This window comes from Salmo trutta, chromosome 4 (genome assembly GCF_901001165.1).
Source record: "Salmo trutta chromosome 4, fSalTru1.1, whole genome shotgun sequence".
Classification (NCBI taxonomy): Eukaryota; Metazoa; Chordata; class Actinopteri; order Salmoniformes; family Salmonidae; genus Salmo; species Salmo trutta.
Genome location: NC_042960.1, coordinates 48,337,076 through 48,352,439, shown reverse-complemented (window position 1 = coordinate 48,352,439; position 15,364 = coordinate 48,337,076). Strand labels below are relative to the sequence as shown.

General features: G+C 38.0%; 1 protein-coding gene and 1 long non-coding RNA gene across 7 annotated transcripts in view; one reads left to right on the top strand and one right to left on the bottom strand.

The window, feature by feature from the left end:
• Nucleotides 1-9,040, bottom strand: part of LOC115192500 (FAS-associated factor 1) — an 86,505-nt gene extending 77,465 nt beyond the window's left edge. For 4 of the 5 annotated variants that reach the window (XM_029751083.1, XM_029751084.1, XM_029751085.1 and 1 more), the window contains exons 1-3: nucleotides 8,727-9,034; nucleotides 2,318-2,386; nucleotides 1,274-1,320 (exon numbers count right to left, since the gene is read on the bottom strand). In XM_029751083.1, coding sequence (XP_029606943.1) covers nucleotides 1,274-1,320; nucleotides 2,318-2,386; nucleotides 8,727-8,783 — 173 coding nt within the window. In that variant the 5' untranslated portion in view covers nucleotides 8,784-9,034. Of the gene's footprint in view, nucleotides 1-1,273; nucleotides 1,321-2,317; nucleotides 2,387-8,726 lie in introns of all 5 variants that reach the window. The other variant, XM_029751087.1, reaches the window with a different exon arrangement.
• A 1,316-nt stretch (nucleotides 9,041-10,356) lies between these two features.
• Nucleotides 10,357-15,014, top strand: LOC115192499 (uncharacterized). Of its 2 annotated transcripts, XR_003877945.1 has the most exons (3): nucleotides 10,357-10,601; nucleotides 11,096-11,968; nucleotides 13,600-15,014. It is a non-coding gene; the product is annotated as an uncharacterized LOC115192499 (long non-coding RNA). The 2 variants fall into 2 exon arrangements; XR_003877944.1 differs by lacking the exon at nucleotides 10,357-10,601 and having other exon boundaries at nucleotides 10,718-11,968.
• The last annotated feature ends 350 nt before the right edge of the window (nucleotides 15,015-15,364 follow it).

The following is a 15,364-nucleotide window of genomic DNA, read 5'->3' as shown; positions in this document are numbered from 1 at the left end:
TACAACAGGCCTACAAGCCCTCAGTCCAGCCTCTCTCAGCCTATTACGGACAGTCTGAACACTGATGGAGGGATTGTGCGTTCCTGGTGTAACTCGGGCAGTTGTTGTTGCCACCCTGTACCTGTCCCGCAGGTGTAATGTTCAGATGTACCGATCCTGTGCAGGTGTTGTTACACGTAGTCTGCCACTGCAAGCTGTCCGTCCCGTCTCCCTGTATCGCTGTCTCACAGTACGGACATTGCAATTTATTGCCCTGGCCACATCTGCCGTCTTCATGCCTCCTTGCAGCATGCCTAAGGCACGTTCACGCAGATGAGCAGGGACCCTGGGCATCTTTCTTTTGGTGTTTTTCAGAGTCAGTAGAAAGGCCTCTTCAGTGTCCTATGTTTTCATAACTGTGACCTTAATTGCCTACCGTCTGTAAGCTGTTAGTGTCTTAATGACCGTTCCACAGGTTCATTCATTGTTTATGGTTCATTGAAGCAGCATGGAAAAGAGTGTTTAAACCCCTTACAATGAAGATCTGAAGTTATTTGTATTGTTACGAATTGTCTTTGAAAGACAGGGTCCTGAAAAGGGGACTTTTCTTTTTATTTATATATATATATATATATATATATATATTTTTTTTTTTGTTTTTTTTTTTAACTTGAATGAGTAGGTGTGTCCAAACTTGACTGGTACTGTTTGCTTTTTTGAGAAGGCCAATTTTATTTTACAGGAGCATGAAAAAGTAACCATCTCTTCTCTAAAATGTGCTTTCACTGTGGGTGATATCAGATACGAGGACATTTCTATAATCTCTCGCATAATTTCATACAAATGATTGTTCTATATTCAGGTCAGCAAAAGGTTCAGGGCATTGCCCGCACCTATGCTTACAAAGTACATGAAGAGCGTGTGCAATGGTAGTTTTAAGCTACTGGCCACGATTTCCATTTACACAGATATTTCAAGTGAGTAAGAACAGGACACAGCTTGGGAAATATTGAAATGTTGAGGCATGAGCAATACCGGACTTGTTGCTCACAGTTTTTAAGTATGGATTTGAATGTGGTGATGCATGCCTCCTGTGTAAAAGGTGTTTTCTATTTTGCCGTAGGTTTACGTGACTTCATGCAATACGGTCAACATTATTGGAGTGGATGTTTAGGAAACAGGCTACATTTTATTATCCGTTCCCGCACATATCTGAACAAAGCCAACTGACAAAATTTGCACAGTGAACACTTGATTGACTCTTCTGAAGAGGCAGGCTTTTCTGGCATATTACCTTTGCAAGATCCCATTCTCTTGTGGTATCACACCATTGATGGCCGCCTGTAAAGAGAGAAAAGACCATGGAAAATGTGTTGCAACTTAATACATTCCTGAAAGCATGCATGTTCCAACATCAAATCCTGATTACTGTAGGTAAATGTCCCCATAACTTTCAACTGCCAGTTCCTGCCAATAGAATGACTGATTTCAAATGCAACCTTTTGCAGTCATGCGAGAGGCTGAGTCATTTGCCGCAAATATATTTCAAAACAAAAATCCCCGAATTAAGGGTTACGATACTTACTTCAGAAAGCATTCATACCCCTTGACTAATTCTACATTGTGGTTATAGCCTGAATTAAAATGTCTAAAAACATGCTTACACTCAATACCTAATAATGACACAGTGTAACTGGGTCAGATTTCTAATTCAAAGCTATTGCAAATTTATTTTGCAAATTTATTGGAAATTAAAATCTCAGTAATAAATGTACCATTTCTGTTAAAATAGAAAACAAACTGAAATAGGTAACACAATCACACTGTGTGCTTTTTGCTTATTTGAATTGGCTTAAAAGTTGCAGTAACTAGAAAGCACCAGTGCCCAGTTGTACTGTAGCATGATTTGATTTAGTCAGGTTCACCATGTACACTAAGCCTTTGTGGATATCATGAGTAGAGAATTAGGCCTACCTAGGCCATCATTTGATATAAATAGCTCTTCATTTAATAAATGTATGTTAGGATAGAGTAAATGGACCATCACTAGACATGAGCCTACAGTTTTCCCAACTGCAAAACTAATGAAGTACATTTAATTGATTGAATGAACAACAAAAATGCTGGCATTATACTCCAGAAATTACAACATATAACAGTAGTATCACTGTAAAGCACATACTGAAATATAAACCTATAACTCACATTACTCAAAGGTACGTGCAACACTAAAGGCTACAGTTCAACAATTTTAACAGCAAAATAAATAGATAATATACTTCCAAATTTAAAAGAAAATCGAGTCTTGTTCGTATGACCTACTGATGTTTGAACTTACCACTAAATCCCAATTATTGAGTTCTAAGAGCGTGATTGCCTCTGCAATGTCGTCAATGCCAGTGCAAGCCTGTTAGAAAAACAGAAACAGAGGTCAAGTACATAACAAAGACCAATAGAAAGTGTAATTGAGCAGCTACGGTGCTAACTGACAACACCAGGGTTATGGGTTTGATTCCTGCATTTACAACATTGGCAACTAGTGTGTCACTATGACCTGTACTGTAGCCAAGTCACTTTGGATAAAAGCATTTGCTAAATACACGAATATAACACCTACATGCCAGCTCAGTACAAACGTACAAGTTATAGCAGATTTTTGTTGTATTAAGAGATTGAGTTATAACTAAGTTACAAACTGCTCCGTGTTCCCAAATGTGCCTCATCAATAAACCAAATGGACACGTGGAAAGTACACTACTCACATAAATTACCATTATCAGTACATAACACTGAATGATACTGTAATTACCTGTTATCAACTATCCAAATGTATCTAGTCCTTATTCATTAAGGGTCCTCCACTCAGTACATCCCTGGGTGGTTTGACTGACAAGTTATAATAGGTTATTATCAGTATCAAGACATGTTACAGTGAACTAGCTATTTCCATTGCACTAACCACCTATGCTAAAGCTAGCATTAATGTGACATTGAAAGGATGCTTTTCTAGAATTCTGCCGATTTAGCTGCATGAAGCCTAATGTGGTTTAAAGAGGAGCTAAAAAGGAGTGTATGTACTGTGAAGCAATTCTGTCATCATGGATAGCCGACTTAACGATTTATGATTGACTGGTGATTGGAGTGGGCAGACTGGAGCTCCGACGTAACATAAAATTAAGTTATCAAAAACTGATAACAGCCACAAAAATGCTGTAGGTGTGTGTGTGTGTATATATATATATATATAAACTATTCCCCAGGTTGTTGCTTTAAATGAGATTGTGTTCTCATCAATTTACCTTGTAAAATAACGATTACATCTAGAAAAAAAATAAAACGTAATTTTATGTGACGTCGGAACTCCAGTCCGCCCACACTAGTCACTGCTCAACTTCATCGTAAAAATTTAACCCATTAATCCACTTTAGAACAAATAAAGGGTTTGGCCCGGCCGGGATGTCCTTGTCCAATCGCGCTCTAGCGACTCCTTGTGGCTGGGCACATGCACGCTTACACGGTCGCCAGGTGTAGTGTTTCCTCCGACACATTGGTGCGGCTGGCTTCCGGGTTAAGCGGGCAGTGTCAAGAAACATTGCGGCTTGGCAGGGTCGTGTTTCGGAGGACGCACTGCTCTCGACCTTCGCCTCTCCCGAGACAGTACAGGAGTTGCAGTGATGGGACAAGCCTAACTACCAATTGGATATCACGAAATTTGGGAGAAAAAGGGGTAAACATTTGTTTTAAATTGTAAGTAAAAAATAATAATAGGCCTACGAGAAGGGGAGAAAAAAATAATAGGACGTCCATCTAAACTGGAGAAAATTGAACAAAAAAGGATTTAAGTAGCACTGCCCCAACAACGAAAAATAGTAGATATGTGCAGTGCGCACTCGACCTTGGGATATTGCCGATGCGCTCCGCTGGCGCCAATAAAATAGGCTATACTATTGTTTGTTCAATTAGGTTGAGAATTATGCGCTTGTATTTTCAAATATTGCGATATGCTTAGCCTCTACTTTTCAGTCACAAATCAACAATAATCTGCTCAAATAGCACGCGCTGCCTCCCCTTCCGACTGTAGGTAATGTGATTTAAAACAATCCACAATTTATTTAAGATGCTAATGATCCTCTGTGCCAAAATCATGCTTTAGTTGACTCTTTTGAATTATTTTATTTATTTATGTATAGACAGGAGTAGGCTATATAATTTTGGCAATTTAAATCAAATGTACTTTTGGGAAACGTAACGCACTTAACCTCCATTCCCTATTCGATTGCAGGCAACGGATACATTTTTTTGTGGGCCATTCTAAATGAAATAATTCCACATACACACTACATTGCTGACAGGTGTATAACATTTTTGCACACAGCCATGCAATCTCTATAGACAAACATTGCCTGTATTGAAGACCTCAGTGACTTCAAACGTGGCACTGTGATAGGCTGCCACCTTACCAACAACTCAGTTAATCAAATTTCTGCCCTGGTCAACTATACAGTTGACTATATACAATCTTTCTGATTGAGAGGGGGTCAAATACTTATTTCCCTCATTAAAAAGGCAAATCATTTTATAACATTTTTTACATGTGTTTTTCTGGATCTTTTTGTTGTTATTCTGTCTCTCACTGTTCAAATAAACCTACCATTAACATTATAGACTGATCATTTCTTTGTCAGTGGGCAAACGTACAAAATCAGCAGGGGATCAAATACTCTTTCCCCCTCACTGTAAGTGCTGTTGTTGTGAAGTGGAAACGTCTAGGAGCAACAACCTCTCAGCCCAGAAATGGTAGAACACACAAGTTCACAGAACAGGTCCGCCGAGTGCTGCTTCCAACTTTGTGGTAACATTTTAGGGATGTCCCTTTCCCGTTTCAGCATGACAACGCCCCTGTGCACAAAGCGAGGTCAATACAGAAATGGTTTGTCGAGATCGGTGTGGAATAACTTGACTGCCCTGCACAGAACCCTGACCTAAACCTCATCAAACACCTTTGGATGAACGCAGACTGCGAGCCAGGCCTAATCGTCTAAAATCTGTAGTGTAGTGTATATTAGTAGGCTATATGAAAGACCAGATAAAATTAAGAATAGTCTGCTGGATGAGAATTAGAGGTCGACCGATTAATCGAAATGGCCGATTTCAAGTTTTCACAACAATCGGTAATCGGTATTTTTGGCCACCGATTTAACATTTTTTTTTACACCTTTAACTAGACAAGTCAGATTAAGAACACATTCTTATTTTCAATGACAGCCTAGGAACGGGGCTTAACTGCCTTGTTCAGGGGGGATTCATTTTTGCAACCTTCTGGTTACTAGTCCAATGCTCTAACCACCTGCCTTACATTGCACTCCATGAGGAGCCTGCATGGCAGGCTGACTACCTGTTACGCAAGGGCAGCAAGAAGCCAAGGTAAGTTGCTAGCTAGCATTAAACTTATCTTATAAAAAACTATCAATCTTAACAATCACTAGTTAACTACACATGGTTGATGATATTACCAGTTTATCTAACGTGTCCTGCGTTGCATATAATCGATGCGGTGCCTGTCGTTACACCAATGTACCTAACCATAAACATCAATGCCTTTCTTTAAAATCAATACGCAAGTATATATTTTTAAACGTGCATATTTAGTTAATATTGCCTGCTAACATGAAATTGTGTCACTGCTCTTGCGTTCATTGCCTGGCTCGTTGCGAACTAATTTGCCAGAATTTTACGTAATTATGACATACCATTGAAGGTTGTGCAATGTAACAGGAATATTTAGACTTAGGGATGCCACCCATTAGATAAAATACGGACCGGTTCCGTATTTCACTGAAAGAAAAAAAACGTGTTGTTTTCGAGATGATAGTTTCCGGATTCGACCATATTAATGACCTAAGGCTCATATTTCTGTGTGTTTATTATATTATAATTAAGTCAATGATTTGATAGAGCAGTCTGACTGAGCGGTGGTAGGCACCAGCAGGCTCGTAAGCATTCATTCAAACAGCACTTCAGTGAGTTTTGCCAGCAACTCTTCGCAATGCATTGCGCTGTTCATGACTTCAAGCCTGTCAACTCCCAAGATTAGGCTGGTGTAACCGATGTGAAATGGCTAGCTAGTTAGCGGGTGCGCGCTAATAGCGTTTCAAACGTCACTCGCTCTGGGACTAAGAGTAGTTGTTCCCCTTGCTCTGCATGGGTAACGCTGCTTCGAGGGTGGCTGTTGTCTATGTGTTCCTGGTTCAAGCCCAGGTAGGAGCGAGGAGAGGGACGGAAGCTATACTGTAACACTGGCAATACTAAAGTGCCAATAAGAACATCCAATAGTCAAAGGTATATGAAATACAAATCGTATAGAGAGAAATAGTCCTATAATTCCTATAATAACTACAACCTAAAACTTCTTAACTGGGAATATTGAAGAATCATGATAAAAGGAACCACCAGCTTTCATATGTTCTGAGCAAGGCACTTAAACGTTAGCTTTCTTACATGGCACATATTGCACTTTTACTTTCTTCTCCAACACTTTGTTTTTGCATTATTTAAACCAAATTGAACATGTTTCATTATTTATTTGAGGCTAAATTGATTTCATTGATGTATTATATTAAGTTAAAATAAGTGTTCATTCAGTATTGTTGTAATTGTCATTATTACAAAAAAATAAAAATTAAAAAATTTTTAAAAAACGGCCGATTAATCGTTATCGTCTTTTTCCGGTCCTCCAATAATCGGTATCGCCGTTGAAAAATCATAATCGGTCGACCTCTAATGAGAATATTATCAAGTGCTTGTCAAATTGTGAATGAGAGACTGATGAAACATGTGGAGCAGAGCTCATGCCTTTCATGCAACTTTTTTCAAATCATCATTAGAGTCGCATCACGCAGCTTTAGAATGTATTAAAAAAATCTAAACATATAGCCTAACGTTTGTATTACAACTAAAGTTGCATAAATAACTAAATTAAGCAGATAAGAGGACACCTTTCTTTGTTAACTGCTCAACACAGAATAGCCACATGTACATACTCCCTCAGAAATCGTTTGGGGAAAATATTATATTTTCTTCAGCTATGTTCAACTGTATTCTTCATATTATTAAAATAATGTAAAATTATGCCATGGAATTCTAAGCAAAGCTTGTCTGCTAAATTAACTAGTGTAGCCCACAGCCATATGGCATAGCCAGATCAGGGGCTAACGTAAGGACAACTCAGAATGTGCTATTCTGTTCTTCTGAAATGAGTCTAAAGAAACATATGAAGAAAATGTAGCCTAAAATAAAATTGATTTATTGTGATGGTGTAGGTTATATTAAATGGATTTATTCTCCTTTTTAAAATGTAGATGTTAAAAAGGTCCGCATCAGTGGCTTGTAGGCTATGAGTGGAAGCCAGGAGATGCTAAACGTGTTTGTTATTTAATGGTCAATTACCGTGAGACTGGTATTTATTTGCATTTCAATCAGCAGCTGAGAAAATGTCATGAACGCCACAGCACTATTCAGACTGCAATTAGATGCTAATATTTGGGTCAACTGTACATAGATGTGTTCTGTGAGTGTCACTGAGAAGGCTGATGCACCCATGAAATGGTGTACAATCCATAGGTTAGGTTGTACAGTCGCATATAAGTATGCCCCCAATGCAATTCTGAAAATAATTCTGATATCCAGAGCGCGATCTAAACAGATGTACTTAAAAAAAAATCTAAATAACTAATTACAACAAAAGACAATTATAACATTCCAACCTTGTTTAACATTACCTAGTCTAATTGTGTCATTATTTTACTATTTTTATCCGTTTGCATCAGTTTCATTGGGTACTTTTATTTTGAAGGCGACCCGCCGATTCCATTATTGTTGTTCACAACACACTGGTATGGCTAGCCTAAAGCTTGATTTTATTCAGTCACGTGATGCACTGTGTTCATCTTTTTTGTGGCCTTGTTATTCAACGACCTGTTATCAGGATGATATAGGCTTCATTTGAACGTTAGGTAGCTTGCCAACTGACTTAACTGGCTAATAAATTATCACCACTTTACAGATAGTCAACCTTACTCCAGCTCATACTTTCAAACACTAGAGCAGGGACACACTGCATAAGAAATTCAAGTCTCTGCTAGCTAGCTCAATAGTGACCAAGCAAGTTAGCTAGCTAAGCCAACACAAGATGGCTAGCTAGCCATCTGTGTCAGTTGAATATTTACAATTCATGGCTAATTTATCTAAAGAGGACACCAAGCTAACTGTTTCACATTTAAATCCATGTTAGTTATGTGCTCTGCTTTGTTGTTACTAGTAGCTAGTGAGCTAGTAACTGACGTCTAGCCACCTAGCTACCAGACTGGCATACCACATTAGTTGGCCAGCGAACGTTAGCTCATTTTGGGGGCTGACAGTTTTACGAAATGCTCCCCAACAATGTAATTCTTCAATACCCCAAACATACCTGTGTTTACTCTCACACACACACTTTGTTAAAATGCATCAACTTATTGATAAGCGGGACAGTGGTGCAGCTCAATTTGCTAACGTTAGCTGGCTTGTTAGCATGCTAACGTGAGCTAAGTAAGCGTTAACACGCTAGCTAGATAATGTTTGCCTTGTCAGCTGACGAGACAGCACTTTTGACATTAACGCTGCCTATTAATGCACGTTAAGATTCAACATAATTAAACTAAGTAGGTAGCTAGCTTTGTTATTGTGACATGAGGAAAGCTGGAACCCACCTGAAAGTCAGCCAAAATAATTTCTCTGTCCATGTTGCTTTCGCTATCAGAGGCCATCGCAGTGACTGGCTAAACGCTAGCTAACTATTATTCTTCTATCGCTTGCTTGCTATCTCGCTTCACTCACTCAGGCAAAGGGTCACTAGATATCATGTAACTGTCGTCTTAAGTAAACTCAAGACATCAATATGCGCCAGATGTCTAAGGAACAAATGCCACACTTTGGGTTGGTTTGAACAGCTTATATGAATTTCAATTCTCTGTTATCGTCAGTATTCACGGCTATGTTTCGCTTTACGGCAACCGCAAAGTGGGGTATGGTTCACCTTGCTGTAACGTTCTAAACACATATACATTCAATGTATAGAGCGCGAATGGGTCTACAAAGGGTCTACAAATAGAGCGAATGGGCTCTATTTTTTTGAGAACCCATTTCATTCTATGCATTTCATTTTCTATTTGCAACATTGGAACCTTTCGCCTTCATGGTATTCCCAAATTGTCGCATCGTGAGGAAGCTCAGCTGTTATTCTTAAAGTGACAATTCTCTTTGATAAATACATTTCATTGTACTCCATACCGGTAGCATATGCAAGGTAATAAAAAAATGCCTATCAGGACTACCCATCAAAGGAGACAGAAAATGTTATTTTTTGCATTTTAAAATTGAAAATGGACCAATAAAGCAAGTTCTGTATTGTTGTATATTTTACTGTATTGTATTGTACTAGACCACAAAACCACAAATAGACCACATAACGGATTGTCGGATTGTCATTTGTTTTAACATTAGCCTTACTTTTGAGCATTCACATCAAATGTTTAATAAACTACTATGAGAAAACAGAACACAAACTCCATTGGACAGCTCCAATGGCCCACACTGTGCGTACTGAAGGCCTAAAGCCAACATTTCTCATGTCTCACAAGAGGGAAATCTCTCTTTCTAAAAATGTTTAGCATAATGATTTAAGTAGCCTAAGTTATTCATTTTACATAAAAGGCTTACGAATAGGGATGCCCATAAAAGCAATATCCTTTCCAATGGTCATGTTGCATAATAACATTTTTGAATAGGCATGAGTTTAGTAGGCTTAGCTAGCATAGGCCCTACACCTGTCTTTCCCCCATCATAACACAAATTCTAGGTTGTTTTTATTTGTAAATTGAGTCTTTTAACAATGTATAGCTTTAAAATATGGTCTAACTATCAATCTCATGGAATATCAGTCTTTCCAACCTACTCTGTCTATCAATATTTCCCATCCCTCATTTTGCCAAACAAAGTGACAGGGTCAGGCTGTTGAAATTTCAGACTTGGCCTTCAATACCTAATCTAGGCATGCCGACCTCATTGATAACAAAATCATAATGCTTATGTTTGTATGCATAGACCTAGGTTATATCCAAAATAGCTGATTGAATATATCATGTTTTTGACAGGTAGGCTTCCCTACACTCTCACAATGGTAGCCCTATGATATGACTAGTTTGTGCAGAAAAATGTCTCTGCCTCTGTGCTCTCCTCAAGTTTAATTGTTGCCTTTGCCAGAGACATGACAACCGAACCTAACCAGAGAGCAATATGAACTGTTCTGGAACAACACTCCGTGGCATTTTTGGGTTATGAAAATGTGATCTTGTGGTTGCACTCGGGAAAGTAGCCTAGGACGCTATCGTCATAACTGCAGCCTCTGCAGCCTTTTAGATGATCACTGTTTTCAGTCCCGCCCTCTCGCTTTTGTCGACTGTTATGCGTTAGGGTTGCGTATTTGAAAAATAGGCTAAAAGTGATGTCAAGAACAGCCTTTTTTCCTCAAATACTGACTTCCAACCAGTCGAATGAATGAACTAAATCAACATATGATGGCAAGGGTAAGGAGGTGTCGTATGTAGGAGAATGTTATATGAATGAAGGCTAGGCTATACATTGAAATGTGTGTAGGCTATGTTAAGCTATATTCCTACATGATTAGGCTACACCTACCCGGCATATGCCTGTTACAGGCTGAACTTGAAACAACTTAGCCCATGGTGTGGTTGATTTCATTTATTTACTCAACTTTACAAGTTTAGTAGCGTAAATCTTTTCAGTGTAACAGATAGTAGGCAATGCTGCTACAGTAATGTGCTCAGCGGAATATGCTAATATAACGTCAATATCAAATGACTAAACTGTTCCCGCGCACTGTCCAGAACAAACACTTTAGGCTACTATTAATGAACCAAAGAAGGACGATATCCAGACCGTGTATCATCATTTGAAAATGGGCGGGAAGTGTATATAAAACTCTGAACAAGCATCTCTCCAAATGTCATTGGATAACTTAACGTTGTCAGAATGTTTTTTTCTAAACTATCTTTCTCAGCCCCGGACTGGTAAGAGAGCAAGTCGACAATCAGAAGCTACAAACTTACAAGCCCTAATCGAAACGGCAATGTTCCATGGATACAGTTGCAGCAGGACATCATAGGCAACGTTTTTGAGAGCAGGAGACAGACCAACATTTTGGAGTTGCAGATAAGTTGCACCTGTAGGCTAACCTGTATCGTCAGTCCGGAAGGGTAGTATATAGCCTAATTGTGGAGTTGGATAGAATCTTTCTGAATAACACGGGTCTATAAATTAACCATGGGAAATATCCCTGAACACTCATTTAGAATCTCAAACGTTATCAACTTCACGTGAACGGGGTTCAAGAATAAAGATAAACCTCAACTCTGCAGGCTGGACGATTGGAATTAGTTTTTAGTTTTTCAACTTCGTGCATCTTCGTCTACAAGTGGACATCCAACATTCCAATCCAATGTGATAAAAAATAAAATATTTTTAAGGAAGGTGGTGATGACCATACACTTGAGTTGGAAATGGCGTGACATCCATGTTTTCCGTGCTGATGCGAGTTGTTACATTGGGATGGTATTAAAAAGGGAGGCGGACCCTGGCAGTGTACCAACTTCTTTCAGGCTACAGACTATTTACTACATTTTCGCAGTGCCTTGCGTCACAACCAAGAAGACGTATACCATCAAAATCATTCACACATACCTTAGTATCAACTTTTGAAACCTGTATCATATAACATTATTCTCTTTATGGTTTTCGTCCACCAAGAATGGCTGGAGGGGCAAACAGACTGAGCAGCGCATCTGCAAGAGGAGACTTAGCAGAAGTTGAGATGTTATTACAGAACGGAGCAGATGTTAATGAAAACAATGTATTCGGCAGGACACCGTTACAGGTTGGTTCTGCATTTTATTTTATAAACATGTACATCTATAAATTCATGATTCAGTCTATTTGATCGATTTGAACTTAAACTACCACATCTTAGCATATGTGTGTTAGTATAGCCTAATGTAAAATGGACTAAACTGCGTGCTTTATTGACAAATAAAGTGTTAAAATTATCCAGAGGTTACAATTTCTGTAACTTGGACTTATAAGTATACTTGATCCAAATGATTTTCAACGAATAGTCTAATATAGCATAAAGAGAATAGGCTGTGTTGGGTGTCATATTTTTAATTGTATGATTTATGGAGAGTGCAGCAAAGTGACTTGTAGGCCTTAATTTAGTAGCATTATGTGAACCACTAAAAAACCCAATGTAGACTAGACTAATGATGTACACCTATTCGTGATTTACCAGAAACAGGTAATTGCAATGCATTACATATTTGTTGTTGTTGAATATATTCATATTTTTGACATTCTGTAGACTAAAAAGTTTAGCAGGTTTATATATCTTGATAAGGATGGGTTCAAACATTATGAAAACTTGTCAATCATTGAATAATGTGATTACGTTTTTATATTTATAAAGTATCATTGCTCAATAGTGATAATTAAAGAAGATAATATAGGCAAGACCTTGATGCTTGACCTCATGCACTACTCGTTGGACAAGCATGCACACTCAAACACATAGGCCTATGAAACATGTAATGGTTTGGTTTCAACAATACTATTTCTTAAATTGTAAGCTTATAGATCAAACACAAATTTGCTGTTTCTTTATGTCATAACACATTTATGTGGGTTGATCACTTGGTTGGTTAGGCTATATTTATACCGCCTTGGCATACCTCTGAATATCTGCCTTTGACCACATGGGGAATCTCCAAATGCAATGTTTGCTTTAGAAATGTAACTATGTTTACTGTTTTGTCAAATTACACAATCAAACTCATGAAAAAGTAGCAAATTGCAGATTGTGAAAGACTTGATTTGGACAGTTCATGACCATACTGGATAGATGTAATCTCTTACCATGTTATAGGGTCCAGGGTGCAGATGAAAAGGGCTGAAAGTGGTTAATTGACGTTTTTGTTGAATGTATAAATCCAATTTAGGCCTATACTCAAAGTGCTCTATAAGATTTACCTTAGTACATAAAAAACGATATAAGTATGACATGTATCCTCATGCACAAAACTGTAATACACTATTAGTATCACTCCTCTCTTCCAAATGAAAAATATATGTCATGGCTATTAATTCTATATGCCTAATAATGATGACGACGAACTAAGGCTCTATGATTTATTAGAAGATAATAGGTTTACATCATTTACGTAAAAGACGAATGAAAAAAGGTTAACATAATGAATACATAATAAATTGTTATGTGGTTTAGATTCGTTTTTTATCGTTCCTTTTGGGAAAAAAACTGGTGTAAATCTAGACGTGTCTCTCCGCAACATAGCCTAAATAATTCCTATTTTCCTTAAAACAGTATACTTCTTACAGCCTACATGTTCTGTCTTTGCATATACTTTACTATATAAGTATTCTGCTCTCAACCAGCACTGATATTCGATTATATTTTTTACCTTTTTTTTTTCTTTCTTTCTTACATTTTTTTTACAGGTGATGAAACTTGGTAACCCCGCCATCGCGGAAGCGCTGCTGAGGGCGAACGCAAATCCAAACGTACGCGACCATGTCAGAGGTCTCACCATCACTCATGACGCTGCAAGGGATGGATATGCAGACACCCTACACGTACTGATGGATCATGGCGCAGACGTCAATCTCCTGGACAATGATGGGAACCTTCCATTGCATCTAGCCGCAAGAGAAGGCTATCTTGATGTGGTCCAGCTCCTTGTTGGTTGTACGATGGAAGCCACAAGGTGCAACTCCAAAGGCCACACACCTTATGATTTGGCGACTATGAACCATCGAGTATCCATTGCGCAATACATTCAGGGGCACACTAATTAATGAATATATATCGGACAATCCTGGCTGGGATAGCGAGGTGGTAGGCCTACATAAGAACGAGGAAGAAAGTAGCAAAAACATGTAGGTCAATCTACCTCTCTGGTTACAATGTATTTGGATGTTTTTCAGACATGATAGCCTCAATTCTCAGTCATAAAGGATGGCCCTAGCATGAACGTTTCCTCCTAACCTAATAAGAAAACAGCCAAATTCCATAGGTTTTGACTCCAATTTTCTCCATCGCAGAACAAATGTGACGAGAGTATATGCCACTGGAATGATCATTTGAATCTATTTAATATATTAAAGCATTTTTAGGCCGACAACATTTCCCTAACAACATCTCCAGCTGCTTTGTTTCTCTTTTTTTCTCTCATGTTTTTCCGATATTCCCTAGTGGTACAAGTAAGGTGGGGATTTGTCTTTCAAATTCAATTCATTACCAACATTTTAATAACTATTTGAGATGTGGGTTTGATAATTCAACGACTATTTAAAATGAAATGAGGAACACTATTTTATTGTTTAACTTCAAAACCATAGGCTGTAGGTATTAGAATAGATTACCCTCTTCATCCAAGGTAGCCTACTCTTGTGCGCATAGCAAATGTCTTATTTTGTCCCGATAGCCCATTTTGTTAATTAAACCCATGTTATTTTGACTAATAACCCAGTAACCTAGGTCTACCTTCATTCTCCTTGTTCAGACCATTGGTCATAAATTATCAATCTAATGGTAGCCTGACTGATGCGGCAATTCTTTTCGATTTTCCGTGCACTTGTAAATAATCAAACAAATAGATGTTGTAAGGAACTGTGAAAGCACGCGTTTACTAATATTCACGTTTTATTTTTTACCAAAGACAACAACTGTCTGCAGGTCTTAACTGATTTTCTGATTGGCTTTTAGATAGCAATTTGGTTGAAATATAATGTATGTAGGGCTGTACTACCAATAGGCCTCGTTTCACTGTATTGTCTTCTATTTGAATATTGCTAATCGATGTTTTTCACTGTTGTTTGATTTGTGAGACGAATAAATTCATTTGTCCACTGATTATTAGAAGTTTGCGTCATTTTTCAAATAATTTGCCATTTTTTTTATATCCCCCTTGAGGCTACTCAGCACTGCTGTTGTGATCAACCAACAGTGATTGTTCCATAAGATATAGTATTTTATTCATTCAAGAAAAATATAGGCTGTTGAAAGTAGGCATACCCTATCTTGGAATGAAGTATATGAGCTGGACCGAAATACTAGGGGTCAAAATGAAACTATAAAAATATTGTTACTCCAAACATTGGCTAGACATCTGCTTTGCTTCTACATTTATTATCACTGTGATTATGAAATCATGTAATGTTAGTTTTAAGGTGGCTATAGAGTTGCTACATTTTTATGGTACTA